Here is a 26,749-nt window from a genome sequence, read left to right as displayed (position 1 = left end):
CAACAGCCAGATGTATGTTTTATTGACACAGTCTGCCATTGATTGTAGTTTAATTACACACAGAAGTTCTTTTTCTGTCTCAGTCCTTTGTGGAGTGATTCATGGATTCTGGCTTACAGTATTACTCAGTGATTCATGGTTAGTCAATCCTATATTTCATTCCAACCAACCACTGGTGTGATGTCAGAACTATCCTACACTCCTAAAATACTAGCACAGTTGTGTAATGAATTATGAGACGGTTGAATAATGCTGTAGAAATCTCGTTTTGAGGGCATTTGCACTGACTTTTGGACCATCTTATTCATTAGCAGTGTATTATTTAAAGTGAGTACTCTACAGACAGCTATTTATGAGCATTACCTGCAGAAAGTAATTTCAATCCTATCTAGGGACAACATTTCATTGATGCGACTGCTGCGTTATTTTATTTGAAAAAGAAATTCATTAAAAAAAACGTTTATACACATATCTATGCTTGTCTGTTATTAATCTTCCAAATGAAAGATTAAAATAATGTATTAAATAGTATATATATATATATATATATATATGAGATAATACATTGCAATTTTTTTTATTCATTGCAACATTGAATTAATGGCATGTTTGATCTGTAGAAAATTCCACTCAGTCTTTAACTCTTACACTCCTGGAAACTGCAGCAAACTTATTTTCAAACAGATTTGAAAATAATGATCAGGATATTAAAAGCTAATGGTGTATAAATAGTGCATAAACATGAACAACATTTCTGAATGTGCGATATCGCTCTCCAAACAATTTTTAATACAATCCTGCATACCCCTGAGAATTCTCAATCAAATGTTACAAACAAAATTATTTCTTTTAAAACCGTCAGTAATCCACAGGCATATTGTGGTTATATAGAGCAGTCCCTAAGTATTTGGACAGTGACACAATTTTTGTTGTTGTTCTTGGCTCTACTATAGGACTTGAAATGAAACAAATATGAGGTCATGGTGCAGACTTATCAGTTTTAATTTGAAGGTATTTGCATATCAGGTAAACCATGTAGGAACTGCAGCCCTTTTTATACACTACTACACTACCCCATTTTAGGGGATCAAAAGTAATAGGACAATTGGCTGCTCAGTTGTTTCTTGCCCATCTGTGTGTTGTTGCTTCATTAGTTCATGCAAAAGAAAGCTCACAAAAGGTCTACAGTCAATTCTAGGTGTGGAATTTGCATTTGCTGTTCTCTCTCAACATCAGAGCCAATGTGCTAATGACATTAGGAGAGTCAAAATCAACTTTTTGGCACATTGTTAAGAAGCAAGAATGCACTGGTGAGGTCAGCAAAAGCAAACAACCTGGTAGACCACAGAAGACCACAATAGTGGATCGCAAAATAATACTTTCAATTGTGAAGAAAGACTCCTTTTCAACTGTTGAGCAGATCAAGAACACTCTCCAGGATGTAGGCATAAATGGACAGATGAGATGAGTATTAACCTGTGCCAAATTGATTGGAAGAGAAATGTGTGGAGACAGAAAGGAACTGCTCATGATCCAAAGCATACACCTTATCTTTGAATGCTATGCTATGGCTTGGGCATGTATGGCTGCCATAGGAACTGGCTCACTTTTCTTTACTGATGATGTCACTGCTGATGGCAACTGCAGGATGAATTCTGAGTGTACAGAAACATCATATCTGCTCAAATCCAACCAAATGCCTCAAAACTCAATGAACAACGCTTCACCTTGAAGCAGGACAATATCCCCAAACACTGCTAAAGCAACCAAGGGGTTTTTCTAAAACAAAACAAGAGCTGAAGCTGGCTAAAGTACAGGCCTGGCAGAGCAACAACAGGGAAGATACCCAGGATCTGGTGATGACTACAGACTGCAGACTTCAGGCAGTCATGGAATACAAAGGATTTGCAACCAAGTAATAAATATGACAACTTTTAAGATTGTTCATTTGTCCAATTACTTTCGGTCCCCGAAAATGGGGGGGGGGGGGGGCTATAAAAAAAAGACAGTAAATCCTACATGAATCCCTGGATGTTGATGTAAATACCCTTAAAACAGACATTCTGACCTCATATTCATTATTTCATTTCAAATCAAATGTGCTTGAGTACAAATCCAAAACAATTAAAATTGTGTCACTGTCCAAATAATTAGGGACTGTACTGTAAGTAGTTTAAATTTGTTTAACCCAGGACGTGTACTCAGTTCCACTTTATCAGTCTATCATTTCAGAATTTCAAATTTGTGAAAACTGGGTTCAACCACATGTATAAATAATATGACCATTTATTATCATTTATTATTATTATTGGAAGACAGGACAGACACTGGACGTTTACAATCCTTTCAGAGTGCCTTAACAAAAGATTAGCTTTTTTTTAACAAAAATAAAAGTGCAGATATATAAGCTTTGGCCTGTACAGCTCTCCATTTAGAGTGCAATAAAAGAATCTTCATTAAAATGTAAAAGTGGCTGTAACCTCTGATTGGGAAGTGCTGACAGTGATACCTGAGGAGACACCAAGTCAAAAGGCCAGTTTTTGTTTGATTGGAGGCTCAACACCGGGCTCAGTGCCTACACACCATTTCAGACACTGTCGGTGCCACCAATTAAAGGTCAATCTCAGACTGCCTTTGTCTTGGCCAAAAAACAGCTGTCAAAAACCATAAGATGTTTACACATCATGGTTAACATTCCACAATGGAATATGTTCCGTAGAGCTATCTTTTCTCTTTGTGGACATACCTTTCTATTTCCTGTAAAAGGCTGTATTTCTTTATTTATTTGTTCTGGATTGGAAAATATTGCATCCTATTTTTGTTTGTAATTTCAGCTATCTAAAACTTTTAGCAAAAGTGTGTCAATACTTAGAATTTTGTAAATATCAAAAGTAATAAATATATGAAATTTATGGATACAAGTTATTTGAAAGTATACCCGATTTTTTGTTCTTAAATTTCCCCTATACCCACTCAACATGATGAAAAAATATAAATGATTAAAAAATGTATGGTGGTGTTTTCTCAAAATCACTCCCCGCCCAAAAAAACCCTACAAATTCTTCACCACTCCCTCTTTCCTAGAACTGCTCTTGCTTCTGCAGCAAACACTGCTTTGGTTTCACACTCATGGTATTTCCACCCAGTTCAAGCACATATTCTTCATTTGCACTGACAGAAAACACTGGACCACCTGCTTCCGTTCCTTTCTTGCTTCTGTGAGAAGCAGCATCACGCGAGCAGGAATTCTGCATGTTTCCCAAGTTCGACGCCCTCTGGCCTGTCAGCATGAGTCCTGCACAATGCTCTTTGTTACAGAGGCACAGAGCGGCCTTTGTCTGGCAGAGGCTCCCGGCCCCTGCACCAATCTAGGGAGCAGATATCACTTCCCCTGAAGGTTGTTGTTGGAATGGTTAGCCTGGTACGGGCGAGTCGATTTTAAGGGTAGGATGATTGCAGTCAGAACACTCAAGATGTGGAAATGAAAGTACATTGATCTGTGAAATCAAAGAAGAAGAAAAAAATCACAACAAAGCAAACCCCACATAAAATAAACCCTGCATTATGTAATTCAATCCCATATATAATTACCTGAACTAAGGTGTAGATGACCTAAGACATGCATTTGACATTTTGACGACTGAACAATCTTGTTCAGTCCAAGTCAACAACATAGCCTAGCTTTAAGACATAAGTTGTCTGTAGAGTGAGTCTGAAAGATTGTCTTGCACATTATTTACATCACCAGACGGTCCTCCACTTATATTATACTTAACTTTTGAAGTTCAGTCTACAGAAACATTCCAGTTTGATCTTCTGAACATTCATGAAGAGATATGGCGAATGATAGTACTGTTGGCAATGGATCATTCATTAATAATAATAATTATAAACTACAATGTTGCAAGAGAAACTCTCCAACTAGAACCTCCAGGAGTAAGGAATGAGAGAGGAAGTAATGCAGGTTCTGGCTGTCTGAAGACTATACAAACCTGATGCATCTACTCTGGCCCCCTAGAAATGGAATGAACCCCATAACTCTCAGGACAGGTGAATCATCTTCTATAACCCCACCCTTTCAATACTAAATTCAGCATTCACATTAGGTGGAACAGCCCTGGATATCCATATACTAAATTTAAAACTATACCCTCAGATCCATTGTGTTACTTCTGGTATTATTTCCTTGAACTCCCCTGTGTGCCATATAACACTTGGTTAGAACACTAATATCAAGCCAATGATACTGCTATTTGCCTGAGTGGTTTGCATGCATTTGTATGTTTCTCTTGAAAACAGCGCTTACTGAATAACAAAGGTAAATGCACTGCACACACTACGTCCAGAGGTGCAGTAGAAATCTGACCCTACCTGTAATACCGCATGGTGGGCTCCACTGCCAGCAGCAGAAAGGGCATCACAGTGTAACAGATTGCCAGCTGAGTGGCTAGCCAAGTAACCACGTCGTAGCTGAACTTCACCGCCGGAGAGGACAGGAAGTACTGGCGAAAGTTCTTACGCACCTGACGGAGAAAAACAAGCGTGAAAAAACGTACCGGCAACGAGCAAATCACGTCAGTCGTGTGCAACCACAGCCCCGGTGAGTAGACTTTTTTGAGAAGATGTTTTGCTCAAAAAATTGATTTTTTTTAACAGTCTATAGAAACAGTACGCTGGAACCAGAAAATGTAAACTGCTAAAGCGTATTACAGAATGATATGCAAAGCCTGTATGAATCAAATATCATACATCAATATCACTGAATATCATAAAAAAAACGTGACCTTTAGTAAACTATCTGACTTCCAATGACTGCAGCTCCTGCCCACCATGAAACTATTTGTGTGCAATGAGAAGAGCCTGACACAATGACACCAGATGCACTCAAGCCATGCACAAACAGGCACAAAAAGCATTTTTTATATTGAAGTAACAGAACTGGATCAAATAAAGTTTTGTAATTTTCACTAATATTCCAAACTATATTCTTTTTTCATCTGGAAGTTTTTTATAACATGAGTACCATGTCTAATTGAAAATTGTCAAGGGTCAGCAGGAATGTTTTTTTTTTTTTTAGCTTTCTAGCTTCAAAAAAGTGAAATTATTGCAAATGTATAGCTTAACTGAGGTCTGTTTTCATATGAAACCATGGCATGTAATAAAGCAATCATAACTACCTTTATCTTTTAATGATAATAATAATTGCATGTATACAGCACTTGTCTTAAAACAAAGTTTACGAAATCACAAAAAGTAGGTTAAAAGAAGTGATTGAAAACAGAACAAAACAGACACACAATGCACATATGTAGAAAGACGCATTATAATATTGCAGCTCTGATCGAAAGGGGTGCAGTGGTGCTGTTAGCAGAGTCGGGCTGGGCTGCACTCACGGCTCGGGCTGCGATGGTGATGGGGATGGCGGTGAGGAAGGTGAAGTAGTATCCGGGGTAAACTCCGTGCCAGAGCGCAGAGAGCACGAAGGTCAGCGCAGTGCGGTAGCGGGGCGCCCGGTCATAGCACACGCTGAGGAGAACACGGGTAAAGCTTCAGACACACAGAGACACACAGACACACAGAGACACACAGAGCACACACAGAGCACACACAGAGACACACAGAGCATAGACACAGAGACACACAGAGCATACACACAAAGACACACACACAGAGACACACACAGACATACACACAGAGACACACAGAGCATACACACAGAGACACACAGAGCATACACACAGAGACACACAGGGCATAGACACAGAGACACACAGAGCATAGACACAGAGACACACATATACACACAGAGCATACACATAGAGCATAGACACAGAGGCACACAGAGCATAGACAGAGACACACACAGACACACAGAGACACACACACAGACACAGAGACACACACAGACATACAGAGACACAGAGCATAGACGCATAGACACAGAGACACACAGCATAGACACAGAGACACACAGAGAGACACAGAGCATAGACACAGAGACACACAGAGCATAGACACAGAGACACACAAGCATAGACACAGAGACACACAGAAACACACAGAACATACACACAGAGACACACAGAGCATAGACACAGAGACACACAGAGCATACACAGAGCATAGACACAGAGGCACACAGAGCATAGACACAGAACAGCATGGCTCTTTAACCACTTCTTCCTGGGACCCAAGTGAGAAGTTATTTCTAAAGTGGTTTCTCAGCTTTTGGCTTCACAAGCTAAGCTCTAAATTCCGTAAAAATATATATATTTTAAATAAGCTTGTGGCAGTCAGCGAGAGTGCGAGTTCTGCGTTTCAGTGTTTCAGACAGACATGAAATAAGTTGTACTTTGTCTTCAGGTAAACCGTATTTGAATAAGGCTTGTGTGTGGGCTACATCTGTATTTTAGTTAGACTAATGTTACATCATTTATAAATGCAAAATACAATAGTGTTTTCAGAGAAGCATTTGGTCCATGTCTACCATTCATTACTGACCACACCAGTACCACACAAGTACATGTATTTCATACAGCTTGCAAATTCTAATGGTTATGGCCATGGGAAGTGCATCCCACCACTGTGGTACCAGAACAGACAGGACACCTGGCCCAGAAGTGTAGGCATATGGGTCATAAGGGTGTCCAGAGGTTGCAGAATGGAGAGGTCTGCCTTGTGTGTAGGGTCTGATGATCAATTGAAGATACAACCCCTCAGTCACCTGAGATTCTTTGACTAGAGCAGTCTACGTGCATTACAAAAACAGAATAAAACGTAATAGAGGTTCAATTTTCCCAAGTAATGTGGACAAACTTGTATTCCTCACCCATATGTCAAGCCTGAATAAGAAAACTGCATTACATGGGGAAAGTAGTAAGACCAGTCCTCTACTCTGTGGGTCATTTAGGGTAATCATTTGTTTTATAGGCCTATTATTTTGAAAGATGAAAACATTTCCTTTTATATCTTAAAGAACTTAAATTTTAAATTGTGTTTCATTTGCATATTTATTAATTGATGCTTGTTTAGATTTAGCCTACAAATATATATATATATATATATATATATATATATATAAATAATTTTGTTTTATTTTTTTAAAGAGAAATACAGAAATAGCCTACTATCCTTATGAAGATTAGACGTCAGTTATTTCAAAGCAGACAATGCTGTGTTTGAAAAAACATTTATTTGTTTATAATGCTTAAACCAGAAATACCTGTGTGCTGTTTCATTATTCCGACAAATCTGTATGGTAGCCTAATTTATTCTTAAGTGTCAGCATCTTCTGGCAACTCAAATCTCGCATCAAAAGCAGGTGCCAATCAATAATGAATTTATTGATTTTAAATGCTCAAAAATATGTTCCTATGACTTGCAAGTCAAAATTAAGGGTAAACGTCCATTGAATACAAGCCTTAGTGTTTTATAAAAGTCAAAAACTTCATTATATAGGGGAAGTGATATCCATCATATTATGTTGCATCCACTACGATAATTTGGCAGTGCTTTAACGTCTTCCTCTTTTAGTCTTGGGTTCTGAGAAAACAAGTGAGGTGAGAGTGCAGCGAAAGTCTGAGTTAAGTTAATTCAATTAATTCAAAACAAAGGTAAAAAAAATACGGTAGAGTATAAGTTTGTCAGAAATAAAAAGCACTGATTTCTCTAACAGCTGAGGTAGGGCTTACCGCTTGAGCCAGAGAGCTGTCTGAATATTCCAGTTGTCAATAAACATCTTGAAACTTGTTGCAGTCTGCAGAGAACAATAAGAAATGGTTAGAAAAGTTCCTGGGAAAACATTATTTGACAGTTTTTTTTTTTTTTTAAACATACATATTTTAACTCAAACATCTGCAGGCTTGATTGCCAGCTTGGATCCTACTGTTGCACCCTTGAGAAATGTTTTTCACCTGAATTTCTGCAGTAAAAATAATACAGCAGTAGAATTGGATTGTACAAAAAGGTTTATGGTCGCCCAACAATGTTTACATAGTGTACGTACGACGTGATTTGTACAGTCCAAAGGTTTGAAGATAAAAAAACAGAATTATAGTATTTGGTACATAACATAACAAACACTTGCTGGCCCTTGAACATGTACCCCTCGTTAAGGGCTTGTGGCTTGTGATGCCACTTAATATATGTGACCTGTCCTCTGCAGCGGTTTGCAAGAGGAATTCCACAGCGTACAGTCATACAGTGATATGTGAAGGACAATAACCCCTCAGTGTCTGAGGCTCTGTGTTCCAGGGTCAGCTCACCTCTATCCCCCAGATATTCAAGTTGGAAATGAAATCCCAGGAAGCCTGTCCGTTTCTATCCACACACCTGAGGCCGTAACCAGCGGCATTGTTGATGGCATCGGCTAAGGGGGAAGGGGGGGAGGGGTGTTCAAGTTTGTATCTACAGCATGTGGACCTGAATAGCTGTTAGGTACTGCTGAATGCTTGCAATACGGAGCCATGGCATCTCCAGGCCATCGTACAAACCAGACGCTTAAAAGATTTTCACCTTGAACTTACTATAAAACCATGTTCCGTCATTACCATGATGCACTGGCAATCTGTGTCCGTGTTCACTTCTACCCAGTCCTTGCTTGTCTGCCTGAATCTGTTATTCTAAAAAGTGTTTAGGACATTTCTGGGAGTGACCGTTTTTTCTTTGGGGTTGTATCTGAAGAAGAGGAAATGTGTTATGGACTGGCTTAGGTCACCCTGGGGGCTAAACTAATGCTAACTAAGTGGCAGGTCAGCATCTGGTTATGTTTGGCAACAATGCCTGGCTGGCCATGATGGCCGAGAATTTGCTGTGGGTCCAGTATTTTGAAGAGACATTTTTGATTGTAAACACAGGATTTAAGCAAGGAAAGAAATTCTGCATAGTACGCCTTTAACACTGTCCTTCAAAGAGAAGTCAAAAAAGTGAAGATGTCTTGACTCACAATAGTTATTAAAATCCATAGTGGTCATTTATAAAGATTACCCTGTCTCCTGGTCAAATACCCAAAAAAACTAACTAAAAACTAATTCACTTTTTCATCCCACTGACTGCACAATCCCCTTTTTCTCTAGGACATTACTTCCAATGAGAATTGTTGTCCTTCCTTGTTAAATAACAGTAAATAATAACCAGCAGTTTGAACTAACTGAGCTTCTCTCTCAAGAACAAAAGAGTAGGCCTGCTTTAAGCAGTAGGTTTCCTGACATGCATTTAATTACTTGCACTTTCAAGATTTACCAGATATTCTGCACTCAGCCCTATGCTTAAACAAGTTTTAACTGCACCATACCTAGAAAAATGTTAAATCAAAGTTATGGTAGGCTCCAAACTCAATAATGACAAACAAAACAATTGTAAAATCAATAATAAAAGTAATGAGTTATCTTTTTTTTAAATTCAGAAACATGAAAAATACTGTACATTAAAGGGGATATAATGAAACACACCAAAATAACACTTCCCCCAAATTCTACATTTCCACAAAAAATAAGTGACAGAAATATTCACACCCTCTTTTTCAGTACTTAGTCCGTTCTCTCTGGTCAAGGATAACACTACTGAGTACTGATTTATTAGATCCCTAAGCCTGTGCTTGCGGACTGCCCTCTTCAACCCAAACCACAAATATTTGACCAGGTTAAAATTTGGAGACTGAGAATAAGCTAATAATATGACAGAATAAGCTGTTGAATAATATGTCTATATTCTTTCCCTCAAACTTTCATCCTTAAAAATAAATGGCAGGTACGTAAATAAACAAGAATAATTCTAAATAACACAACACTAAATTCTAAAATTCTGATAGTGTAATTACTCACCCAATGTCCATGCAAAATAAAACTTGGGTCTCGCAGCTTGTATAGAAAAGAAGGAATATGTCAGTCGAGTAAGGAAAGATGCTTGGCTGATGAACTCAATGTCAGTGTTGTAGGTGATGGGGAAAGATTTGGTGACCGTCATGAACAGGAAGAGACAAATGGCACAGATGAGTAATTTCTTGATGACAGCCCCCTGAAAAAAAATAGATACATTTTTTAATAATAATGGGCCATTATTAGAAGAGAAATGTCCAAGAAGAATCCTTATGAGGTGCAAAATAAAAGAAATTTGTGCCTCATAAGGATTAACAGACGAGTAAATATTTTTTTGTGAAGTACAGCTCACCTAAGAGGGAGGAAAAACAGGGATGGTACTAATTGAATCAATGAACTGAATGGGCTGAATGCACAAGCTCAAGCTCCTGTTGCAGTCACTGAAACTTAGACTACCACCAGTATGTCAGAAAGCAGCTTTGCAGTAGGTCTTTGAAATGCAGATTCTTTGAAGGATAAACCGGTTTTCCTACCACAGGTGAGGGCTCTGGTCCAGAGTAGCCTGACTCTGCCAGCTTGCTCTGAATGTGCCTTCCTGCGATAAACTCCATGTAGTCCTTGTAGTTACTGCAGGGCCCCACAAAGACGCTCAGGAAGTTCAAGTGGTAGCTGAGGTACTCCAGCAGAGAAGGCTTGGACCTGTGGAATAAAGTGATACGTTTTTACCTTTCTCTTGTCGAGCCTTTCCCTTTCCCCTCATTCGACCCACACTGCGTGCAAAACATAATTCCTGTTTTCGTCAGAAACATTTTTCAATCCTTCTGTCACACGGCACATCCCCTGTTTAGCCCACATACATAATGCTATTGTGTTAGCAGCTAGTGTGCAGAGTACAGACTTTATTTTGACTCTGACTCCGAGTACTGCACCGTGAATAACGTTCAGTTGAATGCAAAATGTTCTGCGAAACAGAACGTTAGTTTACCTGTGAAACAGGGAAACAAATGAGTCTTTCCTACCACTGGTATCATTTATCATATGGTTTACCATAGATGCATGGATCGTCCCATATTACCAAAGTTGGAATCCACAGTGCAGAGATATTTATAATTAAAAAATTAAACAGGAAATTTGAAATGATTTTGTGGTTCCCTAACAGACTCCATAAAGATCCAAGTCTTATACTAACCGCAGAGTGCATGCTGCCAAGCCTTGCTCTCTCTTTATGCCCCCTCACTGTGCATGCTAGGAAGTGGAGGCAGAGAGGGGCAAAGTTGACGGATCATTTTCTGATCTGAGTGAAATTTCACAAAATAGTCACTTCCTAGTAAAAACGGAAATGTTTCGATTCAGGGTTACCCAATCTTAGTTTTGGGAAGAGCAACACAAAATCTGCTAGTTTTTTATAGTTTGTAGTATCATTCTTCACATCACTTGCTTCCTTAGAGCAAAATGTTTCTACTTTCAAAAGGGACACAAGAACAGGCATAACGTGCTCACTAAGGACAGTTTCAAACCCAGGAACTAAAATAAATCAGCAGAATCTGTGACCCTTAGGGACCCTTACTTCTAGTGAAACAGTGAGGGTGATTTAATGATCTGGCAAAAGATTTGTGAAAGCACGGTCACTGCACTTCAGTTGGATCCAAACTAAAATGTAAGGAACAGCCTGGATATTTTGTTTTAGCCTCAGTTTAAATGTTTTTTCTGACAAATTACACATGAGAGTAATGTTGTTTTTCCTTCTCTGTTCTCAGAAAAAACGGAAAGGAGGGGGAAAGTAGTTTCAACGGCTCATGTGCATGCAGACATATGCACAGTGCATGATGCAGATACTGTACATACACGGTGACGCACCATAGTGAGAACATACCGTACAGCCAGATGTCTCTGCTCTGCTGTGAGGTCATCAGCCTTTCGACCCATACCTGAAAAAGGCAGCCACAATAGAGACACAGACCTGAGATAAATAGACATTTAAAATTACTTTACTCTTTAGTCGCTGGTAAAATGTTAAGACACGCTTCTGAATTCTTAAGAATTTCCAAAAGAATATTTCTGATATTGTGAATAATCTGCAGGGCTTTTACTGCTACATGACTTCCTATCATACCTGAAATAATTATTGGATTACTAGTCTGATTGAATGAAAACCAGTTTTTGCCTTTCATAGAGATTCTCTATCCAGAAGTAAAGACAGGCTCATGCTCTGCACAGGTATGGAGAAGGAATTATGCAAATTAACTGTATTCGCCTTACCATCATGCAACTGGAAAGCCAAAGAAGTAGTCTTCTGAGCTATTATCATTAGAGGTCTGCAGGGAGACAATTTAGTCTTAGTTTTGTGCAACGACAACAACCAACCACCATGATCACCCATCTGTGACTGCCATATTGCTTGTAATAATCAATATAAAATGTACACAGAATGAGGATTTTCATACTGCAGAACACAGCAGCAACTATTTGAATACATTAATACACAACTCAGAAATACCTTGTCTGAACACAAGTACATAAACCCTTATAGCAAGAATGGGTTAAAAAAAAAACACACAGAACAGAGACATGTCATTTTGCTTTAAGCCCCGCAATGGAAACAAATGCTACTGTAGCAGCAGGTGCACAGCTAATAGCAAGCCCTGCTAGCGAGGGCAGTGAGTACAATGCCCTCTGTTCAACACACAAACCCGTCACTTCGTGAGCATGTTTTCTATGTTGGCCTGTGAAGCAGGGTGTTTGGCACTGCCTGGTATCTCTGGGTCAATATTAGCACCACAATAAAGGAGGGCTTAATACAAGCTGTGAGCACCTATGAAGGCAGTCCCGTAAAAGGCATAGATTAAAAAGAAATGCGTGTTTAACTTATAATACAGCCATTACTACGCATTTGTATTTTACTCATCACCGAGATGAGTTTTGGAAATTTGTTAAAAACATTACACAATTGTGCTCTCCTGTGAACCACATTCAATGACATTTGGCTTTACAACGTTACAAATACAAACGTGCTATACACACTCTTAATTAGAGAAATGCCTCTGGTAAAACTCATATTTTATGATTTGTACCATCTTTTCATAAGCAGTGGCATATATCATATATCTTAAGTGTGATTTAGCATGGTCCACCTGTTTGATGGAGGCGGGGACAGACTAGGATACGTGGTCCTGTCGAGACTGGAGTGTAACTTTTTGGAGTGCTCTGTGGGGCTGGGAGCAGAGCATCACCATTGATTGCTGGTGGCAGCAGCCCCTTATCAACCCAGTATTTATTTAAAGGGAGTGTCTACAACGCTCAGCAAGAACTGCTGAAAACTGAAACTGCTGATAAGAAACAAAAAGCTCACTGGGAAACGGTTGTCCACCTAGCAAGCATGTCTTTTTTCACATTAACCCTGGAACTCAGTTCTATGCAGTTAGCTCGGACAACAGCTCTCTTCTGCTGCAAGTATGCCACAGCTATTGCTGAATCTTGGCCTGCAGTGCCTCAAGTATTTGAGCTATGATAATGGAAGACAGGCAAGTCATGGAATGTTGCATCTTTGGACTTCTCGCAGTGACAAGTGACAAACTCACATTAACAAGGAGCAGGCAGTGTCATGAAGGGAGAAAGATACAATGGCAAAAAAATGCCAACACCAAGGTCAAAACTCCCTGAGCTACAGGTGAAGCAGATGATTGCACTGCATCGGATTCCATTCTACAGTCAAAGTGCAGCAAGAAGTGGTAGAATAAATCCTATTGTTAGCACAATTAACTGTCTGGTTAATCATGGCCATGAATGAGCAGTGTCAAGAAAACCAGTGTTTTATGCTACGCTGCAACAGTCACCTATCATAATCTACCTACCTAACACATGGAACATGGAATTAAATAAAATTTTCAGTTTGTTATAAAAGTTCTTTTTTATATCTCACAGTTCTGTGTTTTAAAAACTGAGAAAGCATTAAAAAATACAGCCAGGAAGGAACCTGGTCCCACTTACAAAACAAAGACAAATTGCCTACAAATTGGTTAAATGGTCTACCAAAATAACCTATAACTTTTCAATCCATAATCAAAATGGTGTCTGCTCTGATGTATGAATACATATCAAATACTTTATTTGAAATACCTCAACTCATTAGATGCCAGTACTTGAAGTGCTAGTAATTAATGAATATATCATGATGATATAAAAAAAGAAATATATGATTTAAAAGAAAAATGTCTTCAGAAAAATTTCAACAAAATTCTTCTTTTGTTTGGCACATATGTACATTTTGGTAACAGGTTTCACTGAAAATTCTAAGAGAACCGCAGGGATGTTTCCAAATTTTCTAGTGTCTAAAGAGCATCTATTTGACCAAGTTCTGCAAGCCAGCAGGCTGGACGTTTAGGCCTCTGTCCACATATCCACTTTGTAGCATGACTCCTGGAGTATAAAACTGATGACAAAAATTAATGAGACAGCATTACAGCTAAGGGAGTGGCACCTGCAAATGCAAATAAAACCTTGCTGTTTCAGCTTCAACTTTTCCCACAGATATCCTTCACAACTCCATGTGCGAGACAGACACTTTGAAGAAACACATCATAGCTGAACATACAGAAGCAACTTATATAGAAGCACTTTATATATGCACGCAATCCATTTTCTATTCCATATATTATACACATGTAAATAACATGCATATATAAACAATTATTTATTGGGATATGTTTTTATTAGAAAAACATAACAAGCAAACAAAATATTTAAATTAGAATATTTTATATTTTTATTTATATTCCATCTGTTGAAGCAGGTTCTGAACTCACCCAGAGAAGTCTGTAGACAAGACCCCATAGCTGAATATAAAGACTCTGCTGATTTGGCATATTGTGAGATAGCCCATCGCCACGATCATTGAATACCTACAGAAACAAATTCATACACTGTAAATTTTGTCACAATTTACAATTTTAGTAGCTAAAGATCTGAACATATATTACATTAATAAAAAAACAAATTTTCTCAGACTGCCAGTGAGGAGAAGCAAAAATAAACAGTTTAAATAGAAATTGTTCTAAGTAAAGGTTTGGGTAAAAACGGCCACAGCTACTCTAGTCATGAATTATCACAGCCAATGTTTTTCTTTTCAATAAAAGCAAAGCTGAAGATTCAAATGATTCATAGCCAAGATTAAGTAAAAGGTTAAATGTATTTAACTTTTTGGGTTAAAAAGCTTATCAGAAAATAAAGACTTTAAGTGGTAGTTCTACACTTGTGGTGACTTGTTTGTGTTAGCTTTAAAACCCAGTGTTGGGCAGATTACTCTGTTGGGAAAAAAACCGTTGGATTACCCAAAATGTGTATAATTGGATAACTTCTGGATTACTTCCAGTGTCATCATTCAAGTATATTCAAGAATAAACCTGTTGGCAAAATAAATGTAGTTTTTACGTTTTTGACAAGACAGTGTTTTTTTTCATTTTTTTGTTTGAAAGTGTAGCTACAATACCTCACTTCCTGCTCCTCAAACCATCACTGACAAGTGGCATTTCAACCCTTAGTACTAGCACAATAGAAGGCAAGTTACTTGAAATTTGCCTTTAGGACAAAGTTGCACAACACCAGCATCCTGTAATATATTAGAGAGGAAATGTCACAATCTGGTTTGGCAACTGAACTGAAATTTTAACAACAGAGATAGAAACTGTACTCCCCCTTCCCATCTTCCTTCAGTGCTGACATTGGACACACAGTAATTATGCTGGTTTTGTATTCAGTAGTGTCACGAAAAGCAGAATAATAAGTAGGGGAAGAAATCTCAACTGAAATCAAGAGAAAATAAATACAATATATGAAAAAAGGTCACTATGATCAATCATCTATGAGCCATATCCTCAGTTTTCAGTCAGTTTTGGGATGCCCATTATTAGTGAACTTATAACCCACTGTAACTATAGTGTGACTCTCTGTTGCCAATGTTGCCTATTCACTTTGTTAAGGTTAATTCTGAAACATTGCCACTGGCAAATTAAATGACTGTCAATTTTTTATTATTTGATTTATTGTTATCCTATGTTCATGCTATGCCAATTTGTATATTAAATATGCAAGTTAAATCTAATATTTTTGTCACAGAAAATCATCATTTATTTTTACATATTCATATATTCTAACTGTACCCATTAATGTAGCTGTATCTATTTATGTAGCTGCTTATTAAAATTTTTACCAGTTTATCACCCCCTCCCCTCCCCCCCCCCAGATTTCAGAATTGAACAATGAGGCCTTAAAACACACTGAGCATGCCTCACCTGCATACATCAAATTCCAGACTCACAGAAAGACAGCTAGTCCTTCTGAACTTGTACAACAGCTTTACTAAATGCGATGCAATGATGTAATGTACAGTAGACTGAAAAACCACAGTCACAACACAAGTTTTAATCTCAAAAGCCAGATCTAGGAATACAGCAGCTACATGTTATGGTCCACATGGTATACTGCAAGTAGGGATGTGATTTTTTTATTGTTCGACTGCAATCGGTTGGGGGTTCACCATGACAAACATGTTAATGTTGTTTGCATGAACCTCTTATTAATCAAGACATACTATTTACAGGTGCAAAACATGAATCATTATAATTTTTTATACGTTTTACTACATTTATTCCAGATATCTCTCCTCTGATAGTTTTTAAGGGAGACATACCAAACTTCCTCATTATAAACTTCCTTACACCTATGTACAGGTACTTTTATAAACTATATGATTTATGTTTTTTTATAAACTAGCCTATAAAGATTTTTATAGAATCAGCATGTAAAGAGTTATAAGCCAAAACTGACCAACTACTATTTTACCGTCCAACATTTAAAAACTAGCCAGAACTACTTCCAGAACTTGCAATCATAAATTCTAACTTGCTGCTTGTTACATAGTCAATACTGTGGCTACCAAACAACCCATTAATTATAGGAGTCATAAATCCAATGTGACAAACCTACATTATTCAAAATGGTGTCAACTGACATTGCATCTAGACCAAATTAAATCTTTTTTTTTTTTTTGTCTCAATGGTTAACAGAGTTGTAACCAAATACTGTAGGTAAATTTGAATCAAAAGCACCTCCCTAATGTACTATTGTGTCCTGGATTGTTGTGGTTACCTGTGAATGTTGTGAATGCTGCTTTTGAGCATGATCCAGTAGCAAGCAAACACCATGATAAAAATATGCACAGAATACCTACAATACAGGAAACAAGAAAAAAAAAAAAAGAAAACATTAATAACAACAAAAAAGAAAAAACAGATACAAATAGAAAATCCAAAGCAGAGTATTTGCAAATTAACAAGAATGTTCCATTCTCAAAGCCATTATCTTACAATATCTACACAGCACTCTAGTCAGGTCTGAGAATTAATAATGGAAAGCAAACCTTCCTGTATACATCCAGCACCATATTCCAGTGAAGTCAGTTTTTCTCACCATGTTGAGTAACAGTGGAGGTTCTAGCCAATTAAATTGAGCTTTTATGAAGTGACACCATGGGCTCTATTTTCCAGCTGGCGCATGGCATGTTGTGAGCCGTCACACTGGTCAAGTGGTATTTTCATCATGGATTTTGACACGTCTGAGCCATTTGGTGATTTTGTGACTCACCCTGCACCGAAGTGGGAGGTGTCAGTCAAGATTTAGCAGTGCGCTGCACTTTTGGTGCAGCTCATTGCAATTTGTGTCATTCTAGTCTGTGATATGCACAAAGTGCACAGCTCTTAAACGGAATGAAGAGAAGTCATTTGATTGGCAATGAATGAATCCAGCTGCAACACACCAACTGATAATATAATCATGCTTTTAGCGGTACACTCCTCGCCACTGGTCACGAAAATTCCTTCATTCAATAGCCACACTGCGCGCCATTGACTGTGCCCATGTACTATGTGTCATTGATTCTGGAAAATAGAGCCCAATGGGTCACGTTTGTTTGATTAGGCGTTTTCATCCTAAAAGTATGCGAAATACCAAGTACAGCTGGAGGCTAACATCATTTTTGTACAAAAATAGGAAGATATTACACTGTGCACGTGTTCTGGGAATTCATGTTATGGTTGCTTTGGGAGGGGTTTTAAGTTTATTCTGTGTGATTGTATCCATGTGCCTGGTGTTGTTCTGTTTTTGCTACTACATCAAAATTAAATTTCATTAACAAAAAATTAATTGGAAAGGTTAATAGTGAAGTAGCACATACCCAATTGTACCTTCTAGTGGTCCCATTTTGAAGGACTTTTGTCTGTGTGTGTTTGTGAACACTATATTTATTCTCTTATGCGCATTAGGTAAAAAAGATTTTAATGTTTAAGTGATACTGTAGATCAAAATGCAAAAATGGTTCAACAAATGAGTCCAGGTACAGCACATGTTGAGGTATTTGAAAATTCAACCCAAACAGTCATTTGGAGTCATTAGTTTCTAAACAGGGGAGCAACAATGCAGTTTTATTCTCATATCTAGTATCTCATTAGCGAAGTACATGGGGAGTGCAATAGCCCCCTTACCAGCCATAGCAGAATATGAGGAAGCAGACGCCAATGAGAGTGACGATGGCATGGCGGACCACTGCGCTGGCATGCTGGGGACTGAGGTAGAGACGGAACCAAAAGGCAGCTGCCAGAGCAACCGCTTGACAAGACAAGAAGTTCACCTAGGAGGGAGGGAGAAAATTAGGCCAATATTCATTATTTCTCAAAAATTTTAAAAGGCACTGTCACAAAGAAGCTTTACGGAGAAACAGAAGAAAACACAGATGCACTTTCCAGCTCACACTCAATTTCACGATGTTGAGACAGAGCTGTATTCTCTCATAGCACGTGTCAAATAGAGCCATAAAAGGGAAATGTTCTTTCCACAAATCTCTTCATTAATTCCAAAATTTCTCATTTCAACAGATTAGTACACTGCAAAGCAGCAAAGTACTCATCTGCATGTCATAGCCACAAGGACAGTAACCATACAAACACAAAAAAGTTCAATTCCATAAATCAAAATTTATTACCAATATTTTTGGGGGGTTCTCTCAATTGAAATTTTTTTAAAATTATTATTTCATTTGAAAGAACCTAAATATTTTCAATTGAGAGAGGGAGAGAGAGAGTTGTGACATGAAACAGAAGGGACAGAAACCACAATACACTACATGGTTTGTGTAAATCAGTTTTGTTGTCATGAAACTTTTGTGAAGCCAAAAAGTTCTGCCATCATCAATGTTGGCTATTGAGCAAAGAGTCATTACTACTGAGCCTGTGGAATAAAATGAAAAATGCTGAAATATCACAGAGGGCGATAAAAAATGTAAAATAAAAACACTAAGTAAGCAGTACACTACATATCAACATTCAAATACATTCACGTGACTGTGAAAATCCTGTTGTGAAAATGTCTGTTTTGTCCCGTTTGTCAGCTGTCCTCAACTTTAAATAATTCAAAACTATTCTGTAAATGAGAAAAGGCCCATTCTAAAGTCACATGCTGGCAATTAACTCCCAACCATGAAATCTAATATGAGACAACCCCAGGATGGCAGTGACACTGAGGGAGTGGATAAATCTAGGCAACCTGTGCAAAGTAGTCATCCTACAGCAATGTTATTTGTGGAAATGCATCCCAAATAAAAACGATTTAAGTTAAATTAAATAATGAGTTTGTAACAGCAACTCCCTTTAACAAGTGCATTCAACCTAAAGCGTTCGGTTATATTTGGTAAAGAGAGTTGCTGCCCTTCAAATCGATTTCATTTACTTGTAGTTTTCCTTGTCATGAACGCCCATGTCGCGAAACCAGTCAACATTGTTTCCAGTGATGACCCTACACGGAACTACACGTAAACTTGCAGAATGGTTTTACAAATCTGTATTTAGATTTCCAGCAAGAACTCACTCGAAAAAACGGACTGCGCCCGTTTAACTGGCCTTGTCTTCAAATTACTTCAAATATACATTTGAAGCTCGTCTCAGCCTTTATATAAAAAATAACAACACCGAAGTACAATCACGTCAGGGTCGTCTCTAAAGTGGAGACAGATACTATTCAATCAAAGGTATTATGAACATTTAGCACGTGTTCTAACTGGCAGCCATACACATCAGTAATCCATTCCCTTCGGAATTTGGCTACATGTAGCTACCTCTGATAATGAGATGGCCCATTAGTCACACGTGGTGCCGTGAAAATGTTCTGCATACAGCATATTAGTCTGGACTCTCACATAAAACCAATGCTCGTGTGTGTGTGTTCTTTTATGGTTATACAAGATAAGAGTGTAGCATATTTTTTTTTAGCCGAATTCAAGTTATAATTGGTAGTGAAATGCAACTGGAACCTGCACTAGGCTGAGTATTGCGCATTTTCTAGTGACTTTAGGATACGCACGGTTTATTTACATTTTTCAGTAATGAAATGTAAAACAAAAGATGAATATACTCAAGCCAACTTCACGCTGTACGAGAGCTGTGAAAAGACATATTTCTTGCCAGGTATTATATACAAGTTTGAATTAAGCTCTGAGTAGTAATTGATAAATGGGTCATAATAGGCTATTAACTATATATGTAGCCCTCTATCGATATATTTTCGGGCAATTTGCCAAACCAGACTTTCTAGGTAGAAACAAACATTCCGAGCCTGCTTTATTTGTAGGCTAACGTTCACAAATTTAACCAAAATTATAGTTGGCTAATACTATTAGTAATAGTTGAGTCCTACCTGGTCCAAAGGGATTCCGACGAAGTCGCTAACAGGTTGCAGACATATCGAACCTGTAGTTTTATAAGTAAAACCTGACTGACCTCCCATTCTGCATTTCTTCGAACCCCAAATCTCACCGAAATGGCAATACAATATATTAGTTGCTATTTAACATTTAAATGTGCTGGACGTGAACGCGGGACTGGCTGCATAGCCTTAGCTTACACTCATTGACAGGTAGCTAAAGCTAAAAATGATTAGATCTCAGTTGCACGCAGAACCGCGGCTGTGTAAATGAAATGACGTAGGCGTGTGCATGACTACGGTAACCGGGAGATATGGCCATCGAAGTGAATCACAGCATGCAACAGGGTAGGTCCTCCCAAATACCAAGGCGGGGCAACTAAAAACCAATGGGAATTCGGTGCGTTGTGAGGACTGAGGTCATAAAGTGAGATTACCCTGATTATAGACAAGCCCATCACGTCCACATTTTTTACGATATAATTCCAGTTTCTACAACTAAGAAAACTTGTTTGGAAAGCTAGAAAGCACACGAAGGAAAAACTAGGACTCATTTCCAGTTATTCCTGAGCAGGTTCCTGGCCACAGTTTAGTTAGCTACATTAGCTTGAAATGCCGTTGGTCAAATCCTGAAATAAAATTCACCAGTGTTCGGTAATTAATATGTTAACAAAATGTTAGGGTGATTCCGTTGTCCTGTTAAATCACATGCAAACTTCCGTAATTTTTTCAGTTCAGAGTTGATAAAAGCAAACATGCTTATGTATTTCAGAAGTAGTTTAATACACACTGTGAGAAAGAAAAGATGTTTTTCACCTCCAGAAAATAAAGCCATCTTAATACAGAAAATGTCAGATGTTGTTTCTGTTTCTGTTAGGTAATTTGATGGATCTGTTACTTTTTTTTTTTTTTTTTTTGTAAAATTGTTCTAAAAAAAAGTGAGTTATAAAATAATTGGCTGTCATCAGTGTTCTCTGACCCAACTATACAACACCTAAGAGCTGGACGTACGGAAGGCCACTATTGTATATTACTATATATATATATATATATATATATATTTTTTTTTTTTTTTTTTTTGTTTTGCTTGTGTATTACTAGCTGTTCTTTGCGATATTTTATTTTTTTAAATCTAAATAAACCTTAACTGTAAGATGAATCTGACATTGATCAATTTTTTTTAGAACACAAACATGTGCCTCTGCCTTGAACATAGATTATGTGGAACCATTATGCATAAAATGTAAATACAGCCTTGATTGCACTGGTAGGCCTACACACACACACACACACACACAGTGTAGAGTAGAAAACAATTGTGAGGGGAATTGTCTTTTGTCAGACTTAATTAAAAAGCATTCAAATCATAAAATTGATAGTGACAAGGATATTACAGCAAAAACAAGAACACATATGGCAGCAACCTGATCTAAAAATGTACAGTGGAGCCATGTACGTATGTTACCTCAACACCTGAATTGTATCTCACCCATGGATCAGTTTCAGTGTGATACACAACGATATACGTCCTTAAATAAGATGTCAGACGGATTTTCTGAGCTGTCTGGTTGAACCTGTTCTTTTAGACAGGTTTTCCCCATTCCACACACGTTAGTCCTGACCCCACCTGCACTTCACCTTCCCACTCGTTCTTTGGCCTTAGAAGTCAGTATGTAACATAATGGCTCAATCTAGACTTTACAAGAATTGTATATCTCTCAGTACATCAATCACCTACATCCTGTCAGTCTGTCCACAACTGTAATGCTTCGTAATTTCCCCATAAACCCTCTTTTATAAACCTAAATAGTGCATTATTATTATTATTATTATTATTATTATTATTATTATTATTATTATTTTAGTTGTTGTAGCAGAGATATTAGCACAAGGATTAGCCCCAATTTAATTTGTTATCAAGACTATAGGCATATATTGTGTTTGCAGGGTTCTCCATCTAGTGTTATAGGATTGTTACTGCCATTTACTGTCACTTTAAGTGAGGCTATTGTTTTCAAATCTAACATACTGTAAGTATGTATTTTTAAGTAAAAAATAATAAATGTTTCATTAAAAAATGTGTTTCATAATTAAACAGCAAGAATATGGCTGAAGTGCTAAAATGGACAGCCAAGTTCTGGCAGGAATAAATTCACACAATATGATGAAGGCTAAATGAATCAGTTCACTGAAGACATTCTCAAAAATCTGCACAACAAGCAGCACTGCCATGTAAGAATGAGGGGTTGGGAGATTGCTCTCTTTTTACATCGTACTGTAGATCTGGAAAGCAGTCCCAAACTTGGAAACACCCACAATGTAATTTAGGAAAAACCAAAAAAACAAAGAATTACCAGCAAGTGATTAGTCAGCCAATTCTCCCATAGGGATGGGCAATGTAAATGCCTCTATGCTGCAAAATGAACTGTGATAGAATACTTTTAAATAGAGTAAATCTGCTTCCTATAAAGTCTGTTATTACTGCCCAGACTAGCCAGAACTGGTGATTCCTATGACTAATTACCACTTTGTAAAGTACAGGTTGTTCAGGATATACTACATCAACTTTTATGTTCAAAAAAATGTTCTTTTGTCCTAATTTTGAATGCTTGGTAAATGCCTTCCCAGTTGGAGGACTGGGATGAGGAAAATGATGACTTCATCATTGGTCAGGTGGTCCGTTTAAAAAAGTGGAAGTGACCTGCTTAGAAACTGTCATGTGAACATGAGAAAAACAAGCAAGGTTCAAAAGCAAGGAGGTTGGAGTTTATGTTCTGTAATACACTGTAAGGATCACATGCTGTCTCTCTCAAGCAAGGAATAGGCCCTTGCATAAGCTTAAAAATATCTGCATTCCAAAACCCAAAGCGAGCGGTCCTGGCAGAAAAAGAGAAATGTCCAGAACCAGACAGAGAACCCTGAATACAAACCCAAGAGGATCCAAATGCCAGAACCAGTAGGGACGTCTAAGCTGAAATTCCCAATCATGTGACAACGTCCTGGTGCTGAGAACAGTTCTGGTGCTGAAAGACAGACCCCAGATTTGAAAGTGCTCAGGATGCTGCCAATACTTTTGAGCATAGATAAGTTTTTCCACCCATTGTGGGAGGCCAGCAGGAGATGTGAGGATGAGAAATTACAGCCTTGCAGAGGAAAAAAATGTTCAAGCTCAGTGATGACTAATGTCAGCCTGTGAAGAAAAACTTAATGGGTTAGCAGAAAAATCAGTGTTTACTTTAAAACAATTCCCAGTTCTTGACAGTATTATTCCAGTTTGGAAAAATGTTTTTCCTGGCTGAATATGCATGTGCTGAAGCTTAAACTGCACAAGTTCGTACAAGTTTCTCAGGCAGCTTGATTTATAAAAATCAGTTATTTTATGTGCTTCACTACATTGTTTTTGTTCCCATGTAATTTAGCTTTGTTCAGTTTTGTTATTCCTATTTTAGTGGTACTTATCTTTTCTTTCTATCATTATATTACGGTTGATTAATTACTCCCTGTTCCTGTCTGTGATCAGTAAATAGTGTAGTCTTTCTCCCCTATTTAGAATGCCCAATTGTGTGTGCGTGTGAGTGTGTGTGCACACGTGCATGCACGTGTGCATTGTGTAGTGAGTGCCATAATGTTTAGGATAAAGTCATATTTTTTTCTGATTTAGCTCTGTATTCTGTACTTTTTGATTAGTAATCAAACAAGTCATAGGTTAAAGTGCAGATTCTCAGCTTTCATTAAATTTTTATAGATGACCAAAAACTCATTACCATAATGAAGAAAAGCCTCGAAACACCTGCCAGATTAATTCTGCTGCTGCTTGCAGCAGTTACATCATCAGTAAAGACAAGCGAGTCATTACATGTAGCACCTATACATGCCCAAAAGGGAACACCCCTACCACCATGTTTCACAGATGAGGGGGGGTGCTTTGAACCTATAAACCTCTATACTTTGCTCTTGCCATCACTCCAATACATGTGAATCTTGGTCTTATCTGTCCATAAACTCTGCAGAACCTTTTCCAGAACTCTGCAGGCTCTTTTACGTACTTTTTTGCTAATTGTAAGTTGGCCATCCTGTTCTTACAGCTAACAGGTGATTTGCATTTTGCGGTGTAGCCTCTGTAGTTCTGTTCATTAAGTTTTCTGCAGACAGTTGTCACTGACATCCATGTCTGCCTCCAGAAGAGTGTTTCTGATCTGTCTGACAGGTGTTTTGAGTTTTTCTTCATTACAGTCAGTTTGTTGGTTATGAACTGTGGAGGTCTTCCTTGGCCTACCAGGCCCCCTGTGATTGCTGAGCTCACCAGTGCTCTGATTCTTCTTAAAGATGTTCCAAATAGTTACTTCTGGTATGTCCAGTATTTGGCCTATGTCTCTGACTGTTTTTTCCTTATTTATCAGCCTCATAATGGCTTCCTTTACTTTCATTGACACAACTCTGGTCCTTATCTTGACAAATGACAAAGGTAATCAAAAGCCTAGAAAAGAATATACTGAAAGCCAGTGGTAGTTCTAGAATGCATTGACAGGGTGGGCATTTTGAAATATCAGCTGGACTTCCTTTTCAAATGTAATGAGCACACTTCTTGCATCAGTTTCAATTTCAGCATTACTGTGAGCAGACAACAAAATAAATCAAAGAACTAACAAGCCATTGTAAGTGCTTGTAACTTAATTTAGAAAATGAGCACTTAGCTGTTGCGACGGTGACAGGCAATGTAACCAGCAGTGCAGTAGCCTACACACCTCATCTGAAGATGGATGTTATGAGTACTGTTCCAACATTCACAATAAGCATTTATGCAACTTTGAATACTGCAGCATGTGAACGACAGCAGTTTGTCTCGTTTTCTCACATGGTACTTCAGTCCTAGAGGCAGGGACAGCCTCTTTGTCAAGGCCCTTTTCAAACAATTATCCCATTTGCACCACCTCAATAATCTAAGTTGATAAAGTAATTGCCACTAATTAAGCAGAGATGATAATTGACAGAAATGTTTACAAGCGCTACTGTGGACATCCATCCATCCATTATCTATACTCGCTTATTCTGAGCAGGGTGGCGGGGGGTGCTGGAGCCTATCCCCGCGTGCATTGGGCGAGAGGCAGGAGTACACCCTGGACAGACCGCCAATCTATCACAGGGCACACACACCATTCACTCACACACTCACGCCTATGTGCAATTGGAGTCTTCAATTAGCCTACCTGCATATCTTTGGACTGTGGGAGGAAACCCACATGGACACGGGGAGAACATGCAAACTCCACACAGAAAGGCCCCAAGCCGAGATTCAAATCCAAGACCTTCATGCTGTGAGGCGACAGTGCTACCCACTGCACCACCATGCGTTTAAATGTTGTACAGGGGCATGATAGGATTTGCTAGAAGCAGTGTGAAATGCCCAGTCTAATTAACTAATCATGGTCTTCAAACAAGACTTTAAGTAAAAAAAAGATATTTTTTTTAAATGTACAGCATTTATATAGCACTTTACAATGGTCGAGGCTGCCATGCAAGGTACCAATCAGCTCATTGGGAGCAATTAGGGGTTAGGTATCTTGCTCAGGGCCATTTTGACACGCCCAGGGCGGGGGATCGAACCAGCAACCTTCTGACTGCCAGGCAACCGCGCTTACCTCCTCAGCTATGTCGCCCCCTGTAGAATCAGGAGTCTTAATGCTTGGCTAAAACAAAAACCAGCCCTTTTCAGATAAGATTGGACACCCCTGGTTTATATGGATGCATTTGTCTTTTTACTGCAGTGATTCTCAATCTAGGTCCTGGAAAGCCAGAGTCTGCTGGTTTTCATTCTTTGCTTAAGATCAGCGACCAATTCAGACCCAGAAAACCAAGTGATCTGAGTAAACAATGTAATCAACCGCTTTAACTGATCACTTGCTGTGCTACTCAAGTGCTGAGTAACAATGAAAGCCAGCAGACCCTGTGGTTCCCCAGGACCAGGAGTGAGGACTGGTGGCTCAAATACATGCTTTTTGTAGCATTTAATCTTCTATCCATGTTCACTTTCCTTACTGACTCTCCGCATATTAGATCAACTAAATGTTTTATTTTTTATTATTTTTTTTTTTTTTAACATCTCAATTAGAAACTCAATTGTATGATTAGTCACTTGACTGTGTCGAGTACCTACAGGGATCCTTTGAGGATAACCATTGAAATACAAATTT

The 26,749-nt window shown here is 38.3% G+C and overlaps 1 protein-coding gene across 5 annotated transcripts; it reads right to left on the bottom strand.

Annotated features, from left to right (window-relative positions):
* Positions 1 to 25,921, bottom strand: mboat1 (membrane bound O-acyltransferase domain containing 1). 5 transcript variants are annotated; one of them, XM_064340848.1, is made up of 13 exons: positions 25,766 to 25,921; positions 18,350 to 18,495; positions 16,959 to 17,036; positions 14,618 to 14,713; positions 12,075 to 12,130; positions 11,689 to 11,743; positions 10,349 to 10,514; positions 9,822 to 10,014; positions 8,265 to 8,368; positions 7,692 to 7,756; positions 5,394 to 5,526; positions 4,372 to 4,523; positions 1 to 3,497 (listed from the first exon to the last, which is right to left on the bottom strand). In XM_064340848.1, the coding sequence occupies exons 1-13, from the start codon at positions 25,904 to 25,906 to the stop codon at positions 3,383 to 3,385; spliced, it is 1,500 nt and encodes a 499-aa protein (XP_064196918.1). In that variant the 5' UTR covers positions 25,907 to 25,921; the 3' UTR covers positions 1 to 3,382. The 5 variants fall into 5 exon arrangements, with proteins under 5 accessions (XP_064196918.1, XP_064196923.1, XP_064196949.1 ...); XM_064340853.1 differs by lacking the exon at positions 25,766 to 25,921 and adding an exon at positions 20,553 to 20,881; XM_064340879.1 differs by lacking the exon at positions 25,766 to 25,921 and adding an exon at positions 19,728 to 19,865.
* Positions 25,922 to 26,749: the final 828 nt, after the last annotated feature.

This window comes from Anguilla rostrata, chromosome 1 (assembly GCF_018555375.3).
Source record: "Anguilla rostrata isolate EN2019 chromosome 1, ASM1855537v3, whole genome shotgun sequence".
NCBI lineage: Eukaryota > Metazoa > Chordata > Actinopteri > Anguilliformes > Anguillidae > Anguilla > Anguilla rostrata.
Note: the sequence above shows the minus strand (reverse complement) of the source record. Positions and strands in the feature narration are given on the sequence as shown.